The following is a 22,753-nucleotide window of genomic DNA, read 5'->3' as shown; positions in this document are numbered from 1 at the left end:
GGACAGGAAATCAAACCCAGGGCATCAGGCATGCTAGGTAGAGCTCTAGCAACTGAGTTCCATCCCCAGCCCAAGTTTAATGGTGTTGCATTATAGTCTCCATGCTATCTCTTACCTCATTTTAGAGGAAAAGACTAGTTTCCCTGTGTATAAAGCTTCAGATCATTTCAATTGAATTCTTTCTTTCTTTTTAATCTTAATTTTAAGCTGGAACTCAAAGATCTGTTTTATTGGCTAGGTCTGGGCTTTCTGTAGTCAGATATATCATATTGTGGATCATAGTCAGTCTTACTTAATTGGATTCACAGGAATTGCAGGAAAAGAAATAATTGACAATTTAAAGATCACATCCTTTTGTAAAGAGACTTTGTTGCGCTCATTAAGTGGAAATTTGCTGACTATTATGTTTGCCTTAAAAAGATGCCTGGTTTGAAGAATAAAAAAAAATGAGAGAAAAAAAAGTTTGTTTGGATTTTTTTTTGTAAACAATTACTCTTCTGAAGGAAAAAGGTTATTTAAGGATATGATGAGATTAATAAAAAGATGGAAAACACTTTACTACTTTTATAAAAACCTGGACAGGTTTTTATATCAGAACCTTTAAGGATCAAAAAGACCTTGCTGAGTTCCTAAGCACGGTTCAGCTTTCCATACTGTTCCCAAATGACTCACGGATGCCCCAATGGCTATTGAAGAAATCTCCCAAGCTCTTAAGTCTTTTAATAAAGGTATGGCACCTGAGAGAGGAGCCTTCCATCCTAATTCATACCCCTATTGAAGAGAAGTCAGCTCGCCATGCCCCAGTGTACATTAATCGCTAGCTGCACATCCTTTAGCTTGCTCCCTGTGGGGAGAATACACCTAGCCACTCTCCTCATTTATTTCAACAAAAGTGACAACACTGAGAAATTTAAAGTTGAGCCAAATGGATCTGTGTACCTGTATGGTATGTGCATATGTGTGTATGTAAGCACAAATGGGGTTTTAATATCTATGTGCGTGTGTGTATGTGTGTGTGTGGCTGTGTGAATGCGCACACACACAAAAGAAGGAAGTGCAAATGAGAGTGCCAATGAGAGCCAACACATATGCTCAGGGGAGAAAAGGATCTTCCATCTGTATGGTGATAAAAAGTATTACGGAGGACACTGTGCTGGTCTTGTAACTCAGTGGTCCAGAGCTTGCCTAGCCTGTGTGAGGCCCTGGGTTCCATCCCCAGCACTGCAGACAGGAAAAACGAGTGAATGTCAGGAAAGCATATTTGTATAACTAAACAGTAGTGATAAGCCACAGCCTCAGCTGAGGTTGCGTCTTAAACACCTCACCCTGGCAAATGGGATTCCTCAAGGATCCACAGAACCTGCCCCATAGCCAGAGAAGGCCCTCTAGGAATTGTTGTTAGAAGAATGTAGCCACAGAGCCCTTGCCAGTGCTGTGCTGCCTTCCTGTGTGCTCTTCCCCAAAGACTAATCTTCCTGCTGGGGCTACAGTGGCTCATACTTTAATTCTACCTACTACTTAAGAAGCTGAGATCTGAGGATCATGGTTCAAAACCACCTGGGCAACAAAGACTGTGAAACTCTTATCTCCAATTAACCACCTAAAAGCTGGAAATAGAGCTGTGGCTTAAGAGGCAGAACATTAACCTTGAGCACCCAGCCCCTCAGTTCAAGCCCCAGGTCTGACCTTAAGAAAACAACAAAAACTCACTAACCTTCCTTGAGGCCTTTAATGTGTCCTGATGTCCAGGACGGATGGCAGAGGAGCAGAATCCTTCCTACTAAAGCGTAGTAGCAACTGGGTGCTGGTGGCTCATACCTATAATTCTAGCTCCTCAGGAGGCTAAGATCTGAGGATGGTGGTTAGAGGCCAACCCAGGCAGGAAAGTCTGTGAGACTCTTATCTCCAATTACTCACCAGAAAACCAGAAGTGGCCTTATGGCTCCAAGTGGTAGAGTGCTAGCCTTGAGCAAAAAGAGCTCAGTGACAGTGCCCAGGTTCCTGAGTTCAAGTCCCATGACCAACCAACAACCAACAGGCCCAGGGGGCTGCTGAATCCTTGATCATCACTTAAAAGGTAAATGGCTTCCTCTTGCTTTTCAAGGTGGAGAATGGCTGTGACAAGCCAGCCCCCTGGTCAGCTCTGGGTCCTCGGCCCTGTGGGGCAGGTGGGGGGGAAGAGGCATTCCTTGGGACTCCACTCTCCCCAGAGGTCCTCACTGGTGTCTGGGTGTGCCTCTTTTATGGGGTAGCTGACCAGAAGTGCACCTCAGCCCAGGACAGTGACCTGTTCTCCCCGCTCTGAAAAGCCCACAGGCCTCACCTCACAGATCCACTTCCTGTCTTCCTTGGACTTTTACTGCTTTGCATCTCAGAATTGTTCAAAGACCACACACAGAAATGCAAAGTTTAAAAAAAAAAAAAAAAAAGACCTATATACAGAGAAAGATAATGTCCTTTCTGGTTCCTGCGGGAGAAGAAACAATCTTTCTGAGCTGTCTTTGTCAGTACTAGGTTTGGAGCTCAGTTTCACGCTCGCTAAGCAGTCAATCCACCACTCAGTTCCTTCGTGTGAAGCAGCATGGGAGGAGCCTGAGTGACACATTGAGATTTTTCTGTCTGCAAAGCCATTTTGTCTACCATAATGGAGGAAGAGACGTTAAAAAACTGCAAAATTGGAAAAGCCCATGTGTCCCACTACACTATCCTGTGAGAGTCAGAAATGCAAGGTGTTGATCATTGCCAGCTAGCTAAATGTGGTGGCAATCCTAGCATTCCGGAAACTGAGGCAGGAGGATCTTGTGTGTGAGGTCAGCCTAGGCTACATAGCCGGTTGGTTTTGGCTTCCTGAAATAGCAAAGCCAAAACCAATGAACCTTGCCTTGGCAATCTAAGCCACTGGCAGCTACTTTGCTCTGTCAGACCTTTGGCCAAAGTACAGCTAAGAAAATCGCTATTTACATACTTAGCACACTCTCATTAAGGCTGGTTCAGTGCCAGGCATGGTTCCAGGCACTTCTAATACTATTACTACATTGCTTATTTTAAAGTAAAAGTAGAATAATTTCCCTAAGGGTCACATTGTCTGCGAGATAGGCAACTTGACTCCAAATCTCATCTCTTCTCTTTTTCTTTCTCCCCTTCCCTCCCTCCCTCCCTCCCTCCCTCCTTCCCTCCCTTCCTCCCTCCCTCCCTTCTTCCCTCCCTCCCTTCTTTCCTCCCTCCCTCCCTCCCTCCCTTCCTTCCTTCCTTCCTTCCTTTTTTCCTTCCTTCCTTACCTTTCTTTCCTTCTTTTTTTTTTTTGGGGGGGGGGGGGGGCGGGAATCAAGCATTTTAGATCCTCCTAGGCATCCCTAGCCCAAGTTTGATGTCCTTGTTGCTCCCCCTACTCCTCCCTCCTTCTTCCTACTTTCTTCTGACTTGAACTCAGGGCCTGGGTGCTGTCCCTTAGCTCTTTTGCTCAAAGCTGGTGCTCTATCTCTTAACCACACCTCCACTTCCTGGTTTTTGGTGGTTATTTAATTATAAGAGTCTTACAGTCTTTCCTGTCTGGGCGAGCTCAAACTGCAATCTTCATACCAAAGCCACCAGGGTAGTTAGGATTATGGGCCTGAGCCACCAACTCCTGGCTCCCAAGTCTGTCTTTTTTTTTTTTTTTGTCGGTCTGGGGCTTGAACTCTGGGCTTGGGCGCTGTCCTGTGCTCTTCAGCTCAAGGCCAGTACTCTACAGCTTGAGCCACAGCACCACTTCCCCAAGTCTGTCTTTTTAACCTTCAAATTATGTTCTTATAGGTGAAAGAAACACTTCAAAGAATATGATATCCATCTTCCTACCTATTTTCTAAGTCTTACCTCTGTAAAAATGATACCACAGCCGGGCACCAGTGGCTTTTTAGCTTCTCTAGTGTTCATAATTCAGAGGAATTCTGGGCATTACTTGGTGTATTCACACTGTGGCCCAGCACCAGTGGCTTGAACAGCCATGTGTTTAACAAGGAAGAGAAGAGTCATCTTTTATCCTTGATGCTTGAGAAGGTGAGCGGGTAGTGCCATTCTTGACATGAAGGAGCTACTTACACACAAATTGGATCAGTGGGACATGATTAGAGCTTGCTAGATGGTATTATGTACTTACAAACTGCTTTGTGGAAACTCCTATTGTTTTCATTATAAACCCACACTCTATCCAGAGCCAATGAAATTAGTCTCTTAATATAAGAAGAAAATGGCATATAAAATGAAGTGACTACATTTGAATAATTCCAAGAAAGTCAAAATAGGAAATAATAGTCTCACTTAGCAAAATTATAACTAAATAATCTAAAATAAGAGTTTAATATGGTCAGGCCTGGTGGCGCAAGCCTGTAAAACCAGTGTTTAAGAGGCAAAAATAGGAAGCTTGAGGCTATGTAGCCTAGGCCACATAGTGACATATGTCAAAAAAAGATGAAAGCCAGGCACCAGTGGCTCACGCCTGTAATCCTAGCTACTCAGGAGGCTGAGATCTGAGGATCACAGTTCAAAGCCAGCCCTGGCAGAAAAGTCCGGGAGACGCTTATCTCCAATAAACACTAGAAAATCAGAAGTGGCTCTGTGCCTCAAGTGGTAGAGCGCTCACCTTGAACTGAAGAGCTGAGGGACAGTCCCCAAGCCCAGAGCTCAAGCCCCACAACCAACAAAAAAGAATGAAAGAAAGAGACTAAGGAAGGGAGGAGGGAGGAAGTGAAGGAGGGAGGGAAGGAAGGAAGGAAGGAAGGAAGGAAGGGAAGGAGGGAGGGAGGGAGGGAGGGAGGGAGGGAGGGAGGGGAGAGAGATAGAAAATAAACCAGAAAGGGGCTGGGAAAGTGGCTCAGTGGTAGAGTGCTTACCTTGCATGCATGAGGCCCTGGGTTCAATTCCTCAGCACCACATAAGCAGAAAAAGCCAGAAGTGGTGCTGGGGCTCAAGTGGTAGAACTCTAGCCTTGAGCTGAAGAGCTGAGGGACAGCGTCCAGGCCCAGAGTTCAGGCCCCACAATCGGCAAAAAAAAAAAAAAGAAAAGAAACCAGAAAAATGAAGTGCAGATACACTGAGGATATACTTCTGCTGTGAAAAAGCAATTATCATAAGCCTTATAGTAACCTCATTAAAAGCCTAGACTTTGGGAGGTGGTGACTGACACCCACATCTCCAGTATTCATCATGAACATGACCTCAGTTTGCCCTACTTTCTTTATAAACAAAATAGAACAGCAATATCTTGTTGGGTTGTCATGCAAATTACAATGCTTGGCATTAGTCAGCAGCAGCAGTTTGCTAAATAAACTCTAACAGAAGTTCTTAACGGCATGTTTGTGCAACACTTGGCCCCAACCGCTTCAACATTCACATAGGAAACTTGATAAATTTACATATGTTGTGCTTATCAAATTCCCAGATTATATAAATGTTAGATGATGAAATAAAAATCCAAAATTTTTTTGACAGGTTCTAGCCTGTCTAGCTGTAACTTGAAATATATAAAATTAAATTAAATACTAGATAGAAACTATATGAAAAAAAAATAACTGGGCAAATAATCCTAGCTATCCAGGAGACTGAGATCTGAAGATCAAGGTTAGAAGGCAATCCAGGCAGATAAATTCCAGAGACTCTTATCTCCAATTAACCAACAAAAAGCCAGAAATGGCTATGCACATGTGGGCTCATGCCTATAATCCAACTACTCAGCAGGTGGACATCTGAGGATCCCAGTTCGAAGCCATTCCTGGCAAAAGTCTCTGAGAAACTTTTTTTTTTTTTTTTTTGGGTCAGGTCATGGGGCCTGAACTCTAGGCCTGGGCGCTGTCCCTCAGCTCTTCAGCTCAAGGCTAGTGCTCTACCACTTGAGCTACAGCACCACTTCTGGCTTTTTTCTTTTTGCTTATGTGGTGCTGAGGAATCGAACCCAGGGCCTCATGCATGCAAGGCAAGAGCTCTACCACTGAGCCACCTTCCCAGCCCCTCTCTGAGAAACTTTTATCTTCAATTTACCACCCAAAAACCAGAAGGGGCACTTGTGGCTCAAAAGCAGAGCACTCATCTTGAGCAAAAGAGCTCAGGGACAGTACCCTGAGTTTCAGCCCCACCTAAGTTCAAGACTCAAAAAACAAAACAAAACAAAACAAAAAACGAAGTAGTGGAGGTGTGACTCAAGTGCTACAGTGCCAGCCTTGATCAGAAAGACCTAAGTCAGAATGCAAGTCCCCGAATTCAAGCTCAGACATGGGGATTTCAAAAGAGAGCAAGAGAGAAAAAAAGAAATTACTCGAAAAGCAATGTGTCTTTTTATTTTTTTTTATGTCTGAGACTGGGACTCTCACTTGGTATCTGATGCTTTTGTTCTACCAACTAGCCACACCTCCAACCCTGAAAAAAAATGTTTTTACAAGTACTACCCAGGCTTACTAGGGCTTTCTGTGGATTTTAAAGAGAATTTTAGGTGTGATCCTCCTCCTCCTCCTCCACTTCCTCCTTCTCCTCCCCTCCCCTCCCTCCTGCTTCTTCTTCTCTCCCATAGATTGCCCTAAGTAGAAATGCAACTTCTGCTACTGTGAATACAAGGATGGCTTCGGACACAGTTGAACCAGAAGGGAAGTGGGAATAGACCTTGGAATGTGTTTCCAGTGCATGTGAGGGACTGGAAGCATCCTCAGGTATATCTCAGAGGATAGCCTGAAGACTTGCAATGAAATATAATTAGAACTTTATCTGGGTACCTAATGGCTCACTGTGCTACAGTGCTGAAAAAATTTCCCCTATAATCTTGATTGCTAGAAGCTTTATCTAATCTGCTTTTTATAGGAAATCAAGCTACTCCCAGGCACTTTATCAACTTTCCCTCCATAATAATCCCTGTCCCTGACAAAAGAAGATATTGTCATCCCTGAAGTACAGATAAGAAAGTGAGGCAGAGAAGTAAGGTGACTTGCCCTAGGTCACAGAGAACTGGAATTACAATTTACTATCTAATCTTAAAGCATACTACATAAATTTCAGGAGGAATCATACCAGAATCACATTACAGCCTTCAAGAAGGAAAGAAAAAGAAGGCCTATTTAGTTTTACCTCTGGGAGAAAGAAGATTAATTATATTTTCTTTGCACATGTCAAAGATGTTGCAGACATTTTAGATTCCCTATGCTTATTCTAATCCTTTTCCAAATACTTAGAAAGCCTTGGGTTCTCCAGTGGGAAGATGTGAAAATTAGCTTTATTTTTTAAATTAAGGAAAATATTTGTTTTCTGGAATCTCTGAGGAAAGCAATTAATCTAGAAAGCCATACAGTACAATCAGGTTATTTCAGATCGTCTGGAGCTAGAGGCAACCAGATAGGCAGGAGTCCAGATGGCCAGATCTCTCTACCCACCAGCCCCACAATCCATTCCCAGCTGACCTTCACTGTCCAGAGACAGGACAGACAAAGGTGAAAGTGTGTCTTACCAACAGATTTCATTAAAACATAAATTATTATTATGAAGTCTTACATATTTCCCCTAGTCATTAAACAAATCCATGTTCATTATAAAAATCCAGAAAACAAAGTTAAGCAAAGCAAAATGGAACCAACTACATCCACAGACAACCACCAAATAAGACCCTCATGTGCCTGGGTACAGTGGTACATGCCAATACTCCCAGCACTGAGGAGGCAGAAGCAAGAGGATACATTGAGAGCAGTCTTAGCTTCATATCAAGGCTGTCTCAAATAACTACCAAACTTATTCTATGAAGTCAGCATGACCCTCATCCAAAAACCAGATAGGGAATCACCAAAGAAAGAGATCAATAGACCCTTTTTTTTTTTTTAAATGAACATCAACGCAAAACTTCTCAATAAAATTCTGGCCAATAGGCTGGTGGTAGAGTGCTTGCCTCGCAAGCATGAGGCCCTGGGTTTGATTCCTCAGCACCACATAAACAGAAAAGCCAGAAGTGGTGCTGTGGCTCAAGTGGTAGGGCGCTAGCCTTAAGCTGAAGAGCTAAGGGAGAGTGCCCAGGCCCAGAGTTCAGGCCTATGACCGACCAAAAGAAAAAAAAAATTCTAGCCAACTAGCCAGGCACTGTGGCTCATGTCTGTAATTCTACCTACTCAGGAGGCTGAGATCTGAGGATCATGGTTCAAAGCTAGCCTTGGCAGGAAAGTCTGTGAGACTCTTATCTGCAGTTAACCACCAGAAAACCAGAAGCAGAACTGGTACTCAAAGAGGTAGAGCACTAGCCTTGAGCAAAAAGAGCTCAGAGAGAGCACTCAGGCCCTGAGTTCAAGCCCCATGACTGACAAAAAAATTCTGACCAACTGAATTCAACAACTAACCAAAAACATCTTACGCTATGATCAAACAGGATTTATTCCAGGGTTCAATATATGTAAGTCAATTAATATAATTAACATATCAACAGAAGCAAAGACAAGAACCATATGATCATCTCAATAGATATAGAAAAAGCATTTGACAAGATTCAACACCCCTTTATGACACAAGCTCTGGAGAAATAGGAATCCATGGACCATTTCTTAATATAATAAAGGCTGTATATGACAAACCTATAGCCAGCATTATATTTAATGGTGAAAAGTTAAAACCATTTCTTCTAAAATCAGGAACAAGATAAGGATGTCCACTCTCTCTACTCCTCTTCAATATAGTACTGGAATTCCTAGCACAAGAAATAAGGTGAGAAAAATACATAAAGGGGATCCAAGTTGGGAAAAAAAGAAGCAAAACTATCCCTCTTTGCAAATGACATGGTCCTGTATGTAAAGAACCCTATAAATTCCTCCCCTAAGTTACTTGAGCTGATCCAAAACTTTAGCAAGGTAGCAGGGTATAAAATCAACCCTCAAAAATCAATACCTTTTCTGTATGCCAACAACGAGAAGAGCAACAGTGAAATCAGGAAAGCAACTCCATCTGTGATAGCCTCAAAAAAAAAAAAAAAAACCTAGGAATTAACTAAAGATGTGAAAGATCTCTATGATCAAAACTTTAAAAATCTGAAAAAAGAAATTAAAGCAGATTTAAGGAAATGGAAAAACCTCCCATGTTCCTGGATTGGAAGGATTACTATCATGAAAGAGCAATACTGCCCAAAGCTACCTAAAATTCAATGCAATACCCATTAAAATCCCATAAACATTCTTCAACGATATAGAGAAAACAATCCAAAAATTCATATGGAATAATAAAAGGCCCCGAATAGCAAAAACAATTCTTAGCAGGAAGAACAATGTCAGAGGAATATCAATACCAAACTTCACACTCTATTACAAAGCCATAGTAATAAAAACAGCTTGGTACTGGTTCAGAATAGGCCTGAGGACTGATAAAACAGAATAGAGACTCAGAAATGAACCCATAGACCTATAACCACCTAATATTTGATAAGGGAGCCAAATACACATGATGGAAGAAAGACAGCCTCTTCAACAAATGGTGCTGGCAGAATTGGCTGTAAACACACAGAAAACTGAAGCTAGATCCTTATATAGCACACTGTACCAGATCAATTCCAAATGATCAAAGATCTCAATGTAAGGCCAGATACCATGAAAATATTAGGGGAAGAGGTAGGATTACTAGGTATGGGTCAAAACTTCCTAAGTGAAGATCCAGAATCACAATAAATCAAAGGAAGACTGGATAAATGGGATTGCATCAAACTGAAGAGTGTCTGCATGGCAAATGACATAGCTAGCAAGATAAATAGAAAGCCTACAGAATGGGAGAAGATTTTTTTACTAGCTATGCATTAGATAAGGGTCTCATATCTAAAATATACTTTGAGCTCAAAAAATTAACCTCTCCCAAAATAAATCCTCAAATAAATCATAGTCTAATTAATAACTGGGCTAAAGGCATAGAGACTTCTCAGAAGAAGAAAGAATGACCAATAGACACATGAAGAAATGTTCAACATCTCTGGACATAAAAGAAATACAAATCAAAACAACATTGAGATTCCACCTCACCCAGTTAGAATGGCCATTATGAAGAAAACTAACAATAACAGGGATGTGGCCAAAAGGGAATGCTACTACACTGTTGGTGGCAATGTAAAATTGTTCAACTATTCTGGAAAGCAGGTTTCTCAAAAGACTAAACATAGAGCATCCCTATGATCCAGTAATTCCACACCTGGGCATTTATCCAATAGAGACCACAAACAAGGCCATACTAAAGCTACCAGCACAACCATGTTCACTGCAGAAATTGTTAACCAAAGCCAAGATATACAATCAACCCAGATGCTCCTTAGCAGACAAATGGATCAAGAAGATGTGGTATATATACACAATGGAATTCTATGCTTCCATCAGAAAGAATGACATTGTACCACTCATAAGAAAATAGAAAGAATTGGAAAAAATTATAGTAAAGTAAGCCAGACCCAAAGAAACATAGGTTGCATTGTTTCCCTCATTTGTTGTAACTAGAATATGCCTACAAATCTATAAGTAAACACACTTGATAGTAAAAGACAAAGAAAAAAATATACTTGGACATGATAAATTATACAGGATTCTAGATATTCTCACAGTGAGACCGAAGAGGGATATTCTTAGAAGAGGATCACAAAGGCTCAACAGCTATATACATACGATCATATAAAATGATATTTATTGAAATAAACTCCAAGTAATAGAAACAAAAGTTATTATGGTATTTTGCCTTTTGTTTTTTGTAGTTTTTTTTGTCTCCTTTGTTGCTGTTCCTTATTTCTGTACCTTCTGTCTTATACGTGAGTTTATCTGTTTGAGGAGGGTTAGGGGGGAGCACAGAAATGGTAGGACAAAGGATGAACAAATGCAGCAGTGATACTCACTAGATACTACCATGAAAATGAACTATACAACTTGTAGGGGAGGGAGGTCAGGAGGGAAAAACTGAGAGAAAGAGGTGACATTGTTCAAAAAGAATTGTACTCATTAATTGACTTATGTAACTGTAAACCCTCTGCACATCATCTTTACAATAACAAATACATTGTTTTAGAAGTCAAATGAGAGAGAGAAACAGAGACAAAGAGAAGAAAAGAAACTTTTGTACCTATTCAAAGACTAGGAACTTTCCAAGACTTATTGCTTTTACCAGACCATGAGGAAATCAGCCAGAAGCTACATGTAATCCAAAGGGTCTGTGTGGGGTTTCCCTTTAAGAAGGAAAATGAGAACTTCCTCCCGGAACACTGTGGCTCAGTCTATCCACATGGCAATTACATTTACTGAATGTCATGACTTTAAATATATTTGGGGGGACTGGGAAGGCGGCTCAGTGGTAGAATGATTGCCTTGCATGTATGAAGCCCTGGGTTCAATTCCTCAGCACCACATAAGCAAAAAGAAAGAAGCTGGAAGTGGCGCTGTGGCTCAAGTGGTAGAGCGCTAGCCTTGAGCTGAAGAGCTGAGGGACAGGGCCCAGGGCCGGAGTTCAGGCCCCACGACCGGACCCCCTCAAAAAAATAAATATAGATAGATAGATAGATAGATAGATAGATAGACAGATAGACAGACAGACAGACAGACAGACAGACAGACAGATAGATAGATACATTAAATTCTTTCTTTCTCTGGGAGAAAAGACACACAATGAGAACTCATACAAGGGCTGGATCCAAAACACATTAGCAATCAGCAGAAGATGAGTATAGCAGATTCCATCCAAGTAGTAAGAGATCCAATCCCAAGAATAGGAGATTTCTGTTTCTCTTCCCCTCTGAAAGCCACGCCATTACCTTTTTATTCACAGCAACACCATCCTCACAATCGAGCACGGCACAATCTACTTCCAGCTTTGGAATCTTCCTTATTTTCTTTTCATCATTCCCAGGGACGTAGAGTACTGCCCTCCGAGGAATGTACTTGCGATTGGGCCAGAGGCTGTAGCCGCGCCTGCAGGCACCAGCGGCCAGGGAGGCTGTCCTGCAGGAGACACAACTGGGGTTAGTCCCAAATACAATTTCTCTATTTACAAACTTGTGAGAAAAAAAAAAATTAAGATACTGGGGTTTTGAACTCAAGAGCTCCTCACACATGGTAGGCAGGCATTTTCCCATTGAAGCCATGATACTAGCCTCCTCCCTGCAAAAACTTGATTTTAATGAAAAATAGGACACACAAATAATCTTTCTAAATTATAGCAGAACACAAGCTCACATAGAAACCAAGAAAATAATCACAACAAAAGTAATCAAGAAACAAAATGTCATTTGGGCTGAAATTTAAAAAATAGACAGCACTGTTTACTGGCATTATCTTCTGAGAGACGGAGAATGGAGTACCTATTTCTTCCTGGAAAACGACTTCCAGTATCAATATATTGTGCAGATAGCTCCCGTGGAGAAAGAGATGAAAAAGGTATATTCAAACGTTACTAACCACTAATACGGGTTGAATATTTCTTAGCAAAAATGTTTGAGAATAGAAATGTTTGGGACTTGAGATGTTTTTAAATTTGGGAAATTTTGTATATACTTAATGAGACATCCGGGGGATGACACTCAAGTCTGAATATAAAATTCATTTCTGTTTTACATACACATAGCCTGAAGGTAATTTTTTGCCATTATTTTTTTGTAACACAAGGGAGTGAACCCAGGGCTTTCTATATACTAGGCAAGCACTCTACCGCTAATCTATATCCGTAGCCCATGGTTTTTGAAATAGAGTCTCACTAAATAGCTCAGGAGATTTTCCTTCCTCCTGAGTGCCAGGATTATAGTCCTGTCCTACCATCCTTGGTTTGTCCCTGTGTTTTCACTGTAACCTAGCACATAAATTCAGGTACAGTACTTTCAAAAAGTTTTAAATTTAAAAAAATATTTAGATTTCAGATTTTTTCAGATTAGAGATGTTCAACTGTACTGTCTACAGTTACATGCACATAAAGACAGAAAATCAACAAATGATGCTGGCCTTAGAATATGGGCCTCTCTCTCTGCCAATGCACCTTTTACAGTAGAAAAACAGTATTCAAGTCTAGTTTTAAGAAAAGATGGATATGCTGGCTCCATCTTAACTGAGTAAAAAGAACTTGATGGAAGACCACATCTAGCTCAGTAATTAAAGACATGTTTATTAGAAGCTTCCCCTCTTCATCATTCTGCAGATTTGTGAGAAGATTTACAAAAGGCAGTGACATACAGGGAAACCTTAGCCAGTCAGAAAGACTTTAGCTGCTTGATATGGATGTGTGCAGAGCAGGAGCAGCTCCATTATTAATCATAGCCCCTGCCTGCTCTAAACTATGTCCACTCCTCCTTTTTCTCACTGTACTTTCAGCTCACTACAAGTCTGTCCAGCAGAAATGGTGCTTTAGATCATAACATTTGATCAAAGAAGAGCAAGTCAGCTCTCACATGATTTTTAGATCCAAAGGCTTAATTTTGAACAACCACAAGATAAGATCATAAAAACCATAAAATTAGGAAAATATTTCCCAAAAGAAAAAAACAAATTGGTAGAAACCCTCTGGGAAACACCTGATAGTAGACAAACTAGAAAAAGACATTAAGACAATTCCTTTTTGGATTTTGTTTAGTTTAGACAGGGTCTTACTATTAGCCTAGGCTGACTTTGGACCTGAGATTCTCCCACATGCTAGAATTATACGCACACACTACTATGTCCACAGCCTATGTATAAAATACACACAAAGAAGCTCATGCCTACAGACCTAGCTACTCAGGAGGCTGAAGTCTAAGGATTTCAGGTTCATAGCCAGCCTAGGCAGGAAAGTCCAAAAACTCTTACCTTCAATCACCAAAAAACTGGAAGTGCTGCTATGGCTTAAAAGTGGTAGAATATTAGCCTTGAGCAAAAAAAGCTCAAGGACAGCATCCAGGCCCCAAGTTCAAACCCTATGGCTGACCAAAAAAAAAAAAAAAAAATTGCAGAAACAGTTCAGGAATCCTCTAAAAATGCACAAATCCTTTCATGGGCATCCCTCCCACCCACCCCTATTCCCCCTCCCCATGACCTAGGAACCTCCCACTAGGCTCCATCTCTTAAAGATTCCAGCAACACTCACATCTCCAATGGAGGAACAAGCTCCCAACATATGAACTGTTGAGGAAAAACTCAAACCACATTCAGACCACAGCAACCAACCAAAGCCAAGCGCTCAGAAGCAAGTCAGTAGGACTCATCTGCCACCTAATCCTCATTCTGGTGAAAGAGTCAGTGTTACTGGTGACTAAGCAGCAAGTAATTTCCATTTTCTTCTCCTTCATCATCCTTGAACCATCATCCAACCATGATGAGTTCCTTCTTTCCTCCATTCCTCAACTTGCACCCATAGAACACTTACACTCTGTTTTTCCAGCCTCTTTCATTTTTACCTAAATGACAGGAAAGTCTCTACTTGTCCTCATTGCCTACTCTCCGGTCTTTTGCTCATGCATCAATCCATTCATTCACTTAGTAAACAGTTAATGAATACCAGTGGGTGCCCCACACAGGGTTTCTACAATGCCATCTTGATATATAGATTTCTTTTCTTTTTCTTCTTCTTCTTCTCTTTTTTTTTTTGGTCATGGGGCCTGAACTCTGGGCCTGGGTGCTGTCCCTCAGCTCAAGGCTAGAGCTTTACAGCGCCACTTCCTGCTTTTTCTGCTTATGTGGTGCTGAGGAATCGAACCCAGGGCCTCATGCATGCAAGGCAAGCATTCTACCACTGAGCCACCTTCCCAGCCCTCAATATATAGATTTCAAAAAGGATTTCTCCTATCCTTTCAGTGGATAGGAGAAAAGGGTGCTTGGTGCTCCTATTGCAGTGTGGCTTGGGGAATGGAGCAAGGTGAAGGTCAGTTCTTCTGACCCTTAGTCAGGAGTCTTGCTCAGGGAACGCCCTTGTATGGCTGTGTGCAGTGGCTGGGAGGCAGCCCATAAGGGCACAGAACATTCCCAGAAGATGCAGGGAGGGTCACTCAAAAGAAAGATCTGGAAATAGGACCAGCAAGACTCCCTGTGACACACAGGCTAGATTGGAAAAGATCAAAAGCAGCAAAACTGCTTGAAATAAAGGAGAGGTGCGAGGATTCAGGCCACAGCATGTGCGGACTCTGAGTCTGGAGGGGGCCGTCAGTAGCCCAGTCATGGTGGCCACAGCTCAGGAAGAAGGGCTTCCTGAGCCTCTCTCCTCCCTCCAGCAGCTGAGTCCTTTCCCTCTTCCACCTTCACGGTTCCAAAAATCTGTTCTGTGCTTGTTTTCTGCTCTACACTGACACTGCTTATGAATGTAACTGCAGCAGGTGACAAGCTCAATCTTATTTTATATAGTTTGACTTAGGACTGGTTAACAGTCAACATGTAAATATATTCCAACAATATGCAAATAAGAGGCTTACTATGAGCTGGAAAAAATCTGGTAGCCTTATGGTGCCTTCTCCCTACAGGGGACCACGGTACAGATTTGGTGTTCCAGAGGGGAAGCCTCTCCTGGCCTTGTTTGTCTCCTGCCTTCTTTCTTCACTTTATGCCATTGATTAACTATTGATATAACTAGAGACATAACTAGTACCTACTACCATTTTGCTTCACAACCTGGAACTCAGTACAACGATGACCTGAAGAGCTTTTTTTTTTTGAGGGTCCTGGGGCTTGAACTCTGGGCCTGGGCACTATCCCTGAGCAGTTCAGTTCAAGGTTAGTGCTTTACCACTTGAGCCATAGCACCACTTCTGGTTTTCTGATGGGTAATTGGAGATAAGAGTCTCATGGATTTTCCTGCCTGGGGTGGCTTTGAACTGTGATCCTCAGATCTCAGCCTCCTGAATAGCTAGTATTACAGGCATGAGCCACTGGTGCCCAGCCTGAAGAGCTTTTTAAAAGTCAAATTCTGAGCAGGGTACCAATGGCTCTTGTCTATAATCTTCTTTTTTGTAAGATAAGAATGGGAAGATCACAGTTACAAGTCAGCCTAGGCAGAAAAGCCCTTCAAACTCCAACTCAAATGGAGGCACTGAGATGATGGTGCATACCTGTCATCTTTGTGAGATGGGAAGCCTAAAACAGGCTGATTGTCCCTGGGCAAGAAGCAAGCTCTATCTCAAAAATAATCACTGCAACAACAACAACAAAAACAAAACAGGAAAAGAGACTAAAGGTGTGGCTCGGCAGTAGAGCACCTGACCAGAAAGCATGAGATCCTCAACCTTAGTACTGAAAGAAGAAAAGAAGCCAAATTCTAAGCCTTACTCAATGTAATTAAATTACTGCGCCCAGGCTTAGGCTTAGGTGAGTTTTGAAGCCCTCTGGATTCTTCCATTGCTATAGACCAGCACCTCTGGCCTCAGAGGAGGTTCTCGGCTGAAGAATCTGCTGTTGGGAAGAGGTTAAGATTACAGACTCCAGAGCCCACCATGACTAATGCACGTGGGTCTGCAGCTGAAGCAGGTCCCAGGAACATCTGCAGCATAATATTCTGGGTTGTAGATTCTCAAACCTGACAGTTTACTGGCATCATCTGCTGATGCCACCACCCCAGCTGCAGGAAGTCTGAGGTCAATGGAACAGACCGAGGCTTTGGGTCTTAATAGTTTTCTATGGGATGTAATGTGTTACTGACTGGAAGGACTACTGTGCTAGACTTTCCCAATGTATGGGGGAAAAAATCTACCCCAATAACATTTCTCCTAGGCTGGGTGCTGGTAGCTCATGCCTGTAATCCTAAATTCTCAGGAGGCTGAGATTTGAGGCTTAAGGTTTGAAGCCCAAGTAGGAAAGTCTATGATACTTTTATCTCCAATATCCACCAAAGATCTAGAAGTATAATTGTGGTTCAAGTGGTAGAGCACTAGCCTTGAGTGAAAAAGCTCAGGGACAGTGACAGGCCCTGACATTCAAGTCCCACTACCAGTACATACATATTCAAAATATATACATATACAAGAAGATGACATGAAATTAATAAAACCACAAGTAAAAATATAGCAAATTTGGAAGGAAAAAATCCCTACAGAAAAGTCCTTCTGATTTAAAAACAACACTGGAACTGCTAACAATATTTGAAATAACAATAATCAAATAAGCCAATATAAGCCAAGTGCTGGTGGCTCAAACCTGGAATCCCAGCTACCCAGGCTGAGATCTGAGGATCATCTTCAAAGCCAGCCCAGACAGGAAACTCCATGAGACTTTTATCTACAATTAAACACCAAAAAAGCTGGAAGAGGTGCTGGGAAGGTGGCTCAGTGGTAGAGTGCTTGCCTTGCATGCATGAGGCCCTGGGTTTGATTCCTCAGCACCACATAAGAAAAAAGAAAAAAGCCGGGAAGTGGTGCTGTGGCTCAAGTGGTAGAGCTCTAGCCTTGAACTGAAGAGCTGAGAGACAGCAGCGACCAGGTCCAGAGTTCAGGCCCTACAACCAGACCAAAAAAAAAAAAAAATCTGGAAGAGGAGCTATATGACTCAAGTGGTAGACTGCTTGAGCACAAAAGCTAAGGAACAATGCCCAGGCCCAGGCCTGGGGGAAAAAAAAAAAAAAAAGCTAATGTCCATTAAGGCTCTCTTACTTGGTATATATATATGACTTCTAAACTGATAATAGTTTCCTTAGCTAAGGGCATATACAGATGTCTCAACATGGGCTGCACCTTACAATCATCCTAGGAACTCTGACAAAAACAAAAACAAAGCCATACCCAGGAAGAAGTCCAAAGTAATTAGCCCTTCTGAGGAAACTTGCAGCGAGACCCCAGCACGGGTGTCTTTTAAGCTTCAAGACAGACTCTGAAGTGCAGCCAATGGTGATAGTCTGCACCAGGCTGACAGCACAGCCCAAGGGACTTATTAACCCAATGTAGGACTTGGGGTTGTTACCAGAATCAAATCCTGCTCTGTTTCCAAAAGGGACTAGGTACCAATGACACAACTTTCTATCAATGGAGCTGTGGGGAATGACAATGCGGAGCTGAGCGATAAGAGCTCCTGACTTGGAAATCACAGCTCTCAGCTCTGAGCATGCCTGCCTCAGTAGTGACCATTACTGCAGATGTGTGGGCATGGCAGGAGGCCAGAACCCAAAGTCCTTGCACTATAACTGGATTCTCATCCCAGCGCCACCATGAGATAGTAAACTTGTCTTTGTTAATGGAGAAGGAGGTTGTCTCATTTGCAACTGCTTAAGGGTCTGAACACAGAGCTCCCAGGAACTGGGAAAGGAATAGAAGCCTTGAAGGGGGAAGGAAAAAAAGTTCTTCAGAAAAAAATTGCTTTAGATGCTGAAAGAGGGGATACACGTGATCAGACTGGAGTAAAGGTGACGGCCTTGTGCCAGGCAGGGGCAGGATGGTAGAAGTGGCTAAAATGGTGGTGGGAAACAGTAAGCTGAGGGCAGTAAGCTGCTTCAGGGACTGGGAAGGTAGCTTAGTGGTAGAGTTCTTGCCTAACATGCATGAAGCCCTGGGTTCAATTCCTCATTACCTTATACACAGAAAAAGCCAGAAGTGGCTCTGTGACTCAAGAGGTAGAGTGCTAACCTTGAGCAAAAGAAGCTCAGGAACAGTGCCCAGACCCTGAGTTCAAGCCCTGGGAGTGGAAAAAAAAAAAAAAAAAGCTCCTGGAAGAGGCCTTACAGGGAGACTTAGTGTGGACAAGGAGGTGCAGGAGAGCTGCCAGCACTATGCAGAGAAGGGGCTAGAGCACCATGTACCTCCATCTCCAGGATCTGGAAGATTCCACAAGTTTCTACCTGACCAGAGAGCTACTGCTAGGAGAAGGATAACTGTCTACAAGGCGGATAGCGTGGACAGCCGGGCTGGTGCAGGAAGACACACAAAGCTGTCTTGGGCTTGACAGTATCAGGGTGCACAAGGCAAGAGCTGGCCAGTCGGCAGAAACAGAAACACACTCCGGGGGCAGCCTCCAAGGGTCTACGCCATGGCCATCTCCTTGGTTATGACCCAGGAAAAGCTAAAGTCTGACCTCATTGGGAAATGGTAATATGTGCAGAAGACTGGCATGGAGGGAAGAGCCCACTTACCACTTCTTTTCTATTCTCTGGGTGACAGAAAAATTCACCTACTAATTTCTGCCACACCTATGGCTATTAATAATCAGGTATTTACGCCAGCATCTATAATTGAGCCTTACTTATGTTCTCACTTTGCTAAGTTCCCAAGTGCCCCAAGAGATTCCTTCCCTATTTTGAAGAACTATGTTCTGGTTGCTATGGCAACAGTGCACAGAGAAAGAGAAAGAAGCTTTCCGTGCACATGCGAACAAAATCCAGCTATTTGCCCCCCCCCCCCCTTTCCCCTATCACAGAGCAGGCCTTTTGTGCAAATACTATGTGGTGCAAGTACAAATAAATATGTAGCCCATTTCAGGATGGCCAAGAAGACATTTTTGCCAGGGCAAACTCTCTGACAATTAGATTACACCTCACTCAAGTGCTCCATTTTATGCTCAGGGTAGTGGTTGGCAGTGCACTGGTGATTCACTTCTGTGAACTGGGGCTCAGGATATAAGCCACAGGCTGCCGGTCAGCCTTGCAGCTCCTGGGGGCCCATGTACAAAGCTAGGGCTCAGGATGGGTAGGTGGGTCTCCCTCCTCCTCTTGAGTAAATAAAGTGAATAAGATTACAGGCCTGAGCCACCATGGCTGGTGTCTGGCTCCTTGTCTATTCTATGCTTCTCTGCCAGGGACACCCTAGGAAAAGGCGGCTGTAGGACAAAGACAGACTGGAGCAGAGGAAAAGCCGCATCCTAGTTCCTGCTGGACCAGTGTCAAGCACTCATTCCTCAAAGGCCAAAACTAGTTTCTACAAGTAACCTCAGTGCTAGCACTTTCTTATTCACACAGAATGAGAAAGTAAACAAATGCCACATCAAAAAGTAAAGTCACCCACTAAACCAAATAAAGTAAGCCATTCACAAAAGGGCAAATGCTCTATGATCCTATTTATGAGGTCCTTAGAGGAGTCAAACTCATGAAACACAGCAACTGAATGTAGCTGGGTATGATAGTTCATAGCTGTAATCTCAGTAATCAAGAAGTAGAGACAGGAGGATCTCAAGTTGGACTCTAGCCTGGCTATATATTAAGACCCCTGTCGCTTAAAAACAAAATTCAGAAAGTTGAATGGTGTTTTCCAGGAGCTGAAAGGGGCAGAGGGTTGAGGGAACCATTGTGTAAATGAAATGGAGCTTCAGATTGAGAAGATGCAAAAGTTTGGAGATGGATGGTTGTGATAGTTGCATGAAGTCTTCTTTTTTTGGGGGGGTCCAGTTGTGGGCCTGAACTCTGGGCCTGGGCGCTGTCCCTCAGCTCTTCAGCTCAAGGCTAGCGCTCTACCACTTGAGCTACAGCACCACTTCCGGCTTTTTTCTTTTTTTTTTTTGCTGGACGTGGGGCCTGAACTCTGGGCCTGGGCTCTGTCCCTCAGCTCTTCAGCTCAAGGCTAGCGCTCTACCACTTGAGCCACAGCGCCACTTCCAGCCTTTTCTGCTTATGTGGTGCCGAGGAATCGAACCCAGGGCCTCATGCATGCAAGGCAAGCACTCTGCCACTGAGCCACAGGCTTTTTCTTTTTGCTTATGTGGTGCTGAGGAATCGAACCCAGGGCCTCAGCATGCAAGGCAAGCGCTCTACCACTGAGCCACCTTCCCAGCCCATGAAGTCTTCTTAAGACATTAGACTGTATACCTAAAAATGATTAAAATAGAAGTTTTATGTTCTGTATATTTTACCATAAAAGAATAAAATTAAAGAATTGGGAATAGTAGCATTTGTCAGAGAAGCTGAAGCAGGAAGATTGCTAGAGCCTAGGAGTTAGAAGCAAACCTAGGCAATATAGCAAGGCCTTGTTGCGAAGAGAGAAAGGTCAGGACAGGACAGGACAGGAGAAGAGACCTAATATTAGCAGTAAGTTTTTGTCATGTCACATCCTTGCTATCATTCCATATTCAAACACATGAGTAGTTCAAGTTGCCACTCATTCTGCAGGCAGCAGCACTGAGTCCACAGCAAGCTGCGCCCTCCTCAGTAAGGGCTGTGAGCGGTCCAGACGTGGAGGAAAAGCTGACTGTCTAGTAGCACCTCACTGCCACCCACTGAGACCACCTAGTGTGGCCACCAAGCTCTAATTGTCTATGCATGTGTGTGCCTTGGAGGGGAGGGGAGTCCCAGGAACAAGGAAGCCCCATATCACCCTGGTGCCCACTAATGGGTCCCCATTGTGTCAGTAAAGGTGCCATGGCAGCTTTTTGGGTGCTCAGCAGTACCTCAAAGATCAGAGAAGGACACTTTTCTGAAGAGAAGGAAAAGGAAGGGTTTTATAGGAGCCAAGCCTAAACCAGTTAAACAGGAGGTAAAGAGGCAAAGGAGAACCAGGGGACAGGAACTGGGTGGGAAAAGGAGAGAACAGAAAGGACGGGAGGGAGGGTGAAGATGGGTGATAGAGGGAAAGCAGCAGATGGGGAAGTGTGAAGTTGGAAGGAAAGAGGAGAGGGAGAAGGAAGGGCGAGTGGGGGCAGGGGAAGGAGGAGCCTTTTGTTTTTCTGCAAAGCTCCTTGTTTAGTGTTGAGGGGAACAACAATAGAGCTTGTGCCGGTTAGAGGATAGCCCCTTAATCCCACTTTCTTGCTCTCCTTTGGGTGAGAGCAGGAGGAGCAGAGGTTTCATGTGAAGGGAAAGCTGGAGGGTTTTGTTTTTTTTTCTCCTGGAGTGACACTGGGGTCAAGAGGGAAACCTGCACTCCTTCACTGACCACATTTGGGAGCACAAAGCGATTAGCATCTCTGCTCTTTCTGGGCTGCTTCTAGAGTGGCTCCAGGAAACACAAAGGGCTCAAAGGATGTCGTTCATTATTGGTTAACTGCTAATGCTGCTGAGACCCTGGTCCAGGATCCTTTGGCTACTCAGGACTCTGCCCAGGAAGATGGATGGACGCAGGGAGCCTGCATGCACAGCACCTGTCAGACACATGATGTGAAAGTGTCTGGTTACACTGTAGTTAAAAACCTAAGGCCCTGCCAGGCGCTGGTGGCTCACGCCTGTAATCCTAGCTACTCAGGAGGCTGAGATCTGAGGATCGCGGTTCAAAGCCAGCCCGGGCAGGAGAGACCGTGAGACTCCTATCTCCAATAAACCACCAGAAAACCAGAAGTGGCGCTGTAGCTCAAGTGGTAGAGCACTCCCCTTGAGCTGAAGAGCTGAAGGACAGCGCCCAGGCCCAGAGTTCAAGCCCCACGACCGACCAAAAAAAAACCTAAGGCCCTGCCGGCACAAGCAGGAGCATCTTTGCTCAATAGAGACCATTTATGATTTTGGGACCTGAAACACTGTGCATAAACAATAACAAGGGAGAGGGTTCCACAACTGGCCAGGGATGAACATTAGAAACATAGCCTTCTGTTAACATTGCTCAGTCAGCAGGATGTCATGGCTCACGCCTCTAATCCCAGCTACTCAGAAGGCTGAGATCTGAGGATCCATGAGGATCCAGTCCAAGCAGGAGAATCTGTGAGACTCTTATCTTCAATGGGGGGGGGGGGGGGGGGGGGGGGGGAAGCCAGATGTAGAAATCTGACTCAAGTGATAAAGAAGTGATAAAGTACTAGCCTTAATGAAAAAGCTAAAGAACAGAGCCCATACTCTGGGCACTGGGTTCTAGCCCAGTAACCAGCACACACACAGATTGCTCAGTGTTTGCACTCCTGACTAGGAAGATCTCATCTGAATTAGCCCAGTAACCAGCACACACACACACACACACACACACACACACACA

The 22,753-nt window shown here is 43.5% G+C and overlaps 1 protein-coding gene across 3 annotated transcripts in view; it reads right to left on the bottom strand.

Moving 5' to 3' along the window:
* Positions 1–22,753, bottom strand: part of Clybl (citramalyl-CoA lyase) — a 189,021-nt gene that overhangs the window by 72,939 nt on the left and 93,329 nt on the right. For all 3 annotated transcript variants that reach the window (XM_042682681.1, XM_042682682.1, XM_042682684.1), the window contains exon 2: positions 11,756–11,942. In XM_042682681.1, the coding sequence (XP_042538615.1) occupies positions 11,756–11,942 (187 nt within the window). The remainder of the gene's footprint in view (positions 1–11,755; positions 11,943–22,753) is intronic.

Source organism: Dipodomys spectabilis, unplaced genomic scaffold, assembly GCF_019054845.1.
Source record: "Dipodomys spectabilis isolate Male_0828 unplaced genomic scaffold, ASM1905484v1 ptg000075l, whole genome shotgun sequence".
In the NCBI taxonomy this organism is placed as follows: domain Eukaryota; kingdom Metazoa; phylum Chordata; class Mammalia; order Rodentia; family Heteromyidae; genus Dipodomys; species Dipodomys spectabilis.
Note: the sequence above shows the minus strand (reverse complement) of the source record. Positions and strands in the feature narration are given on the sequence as shown.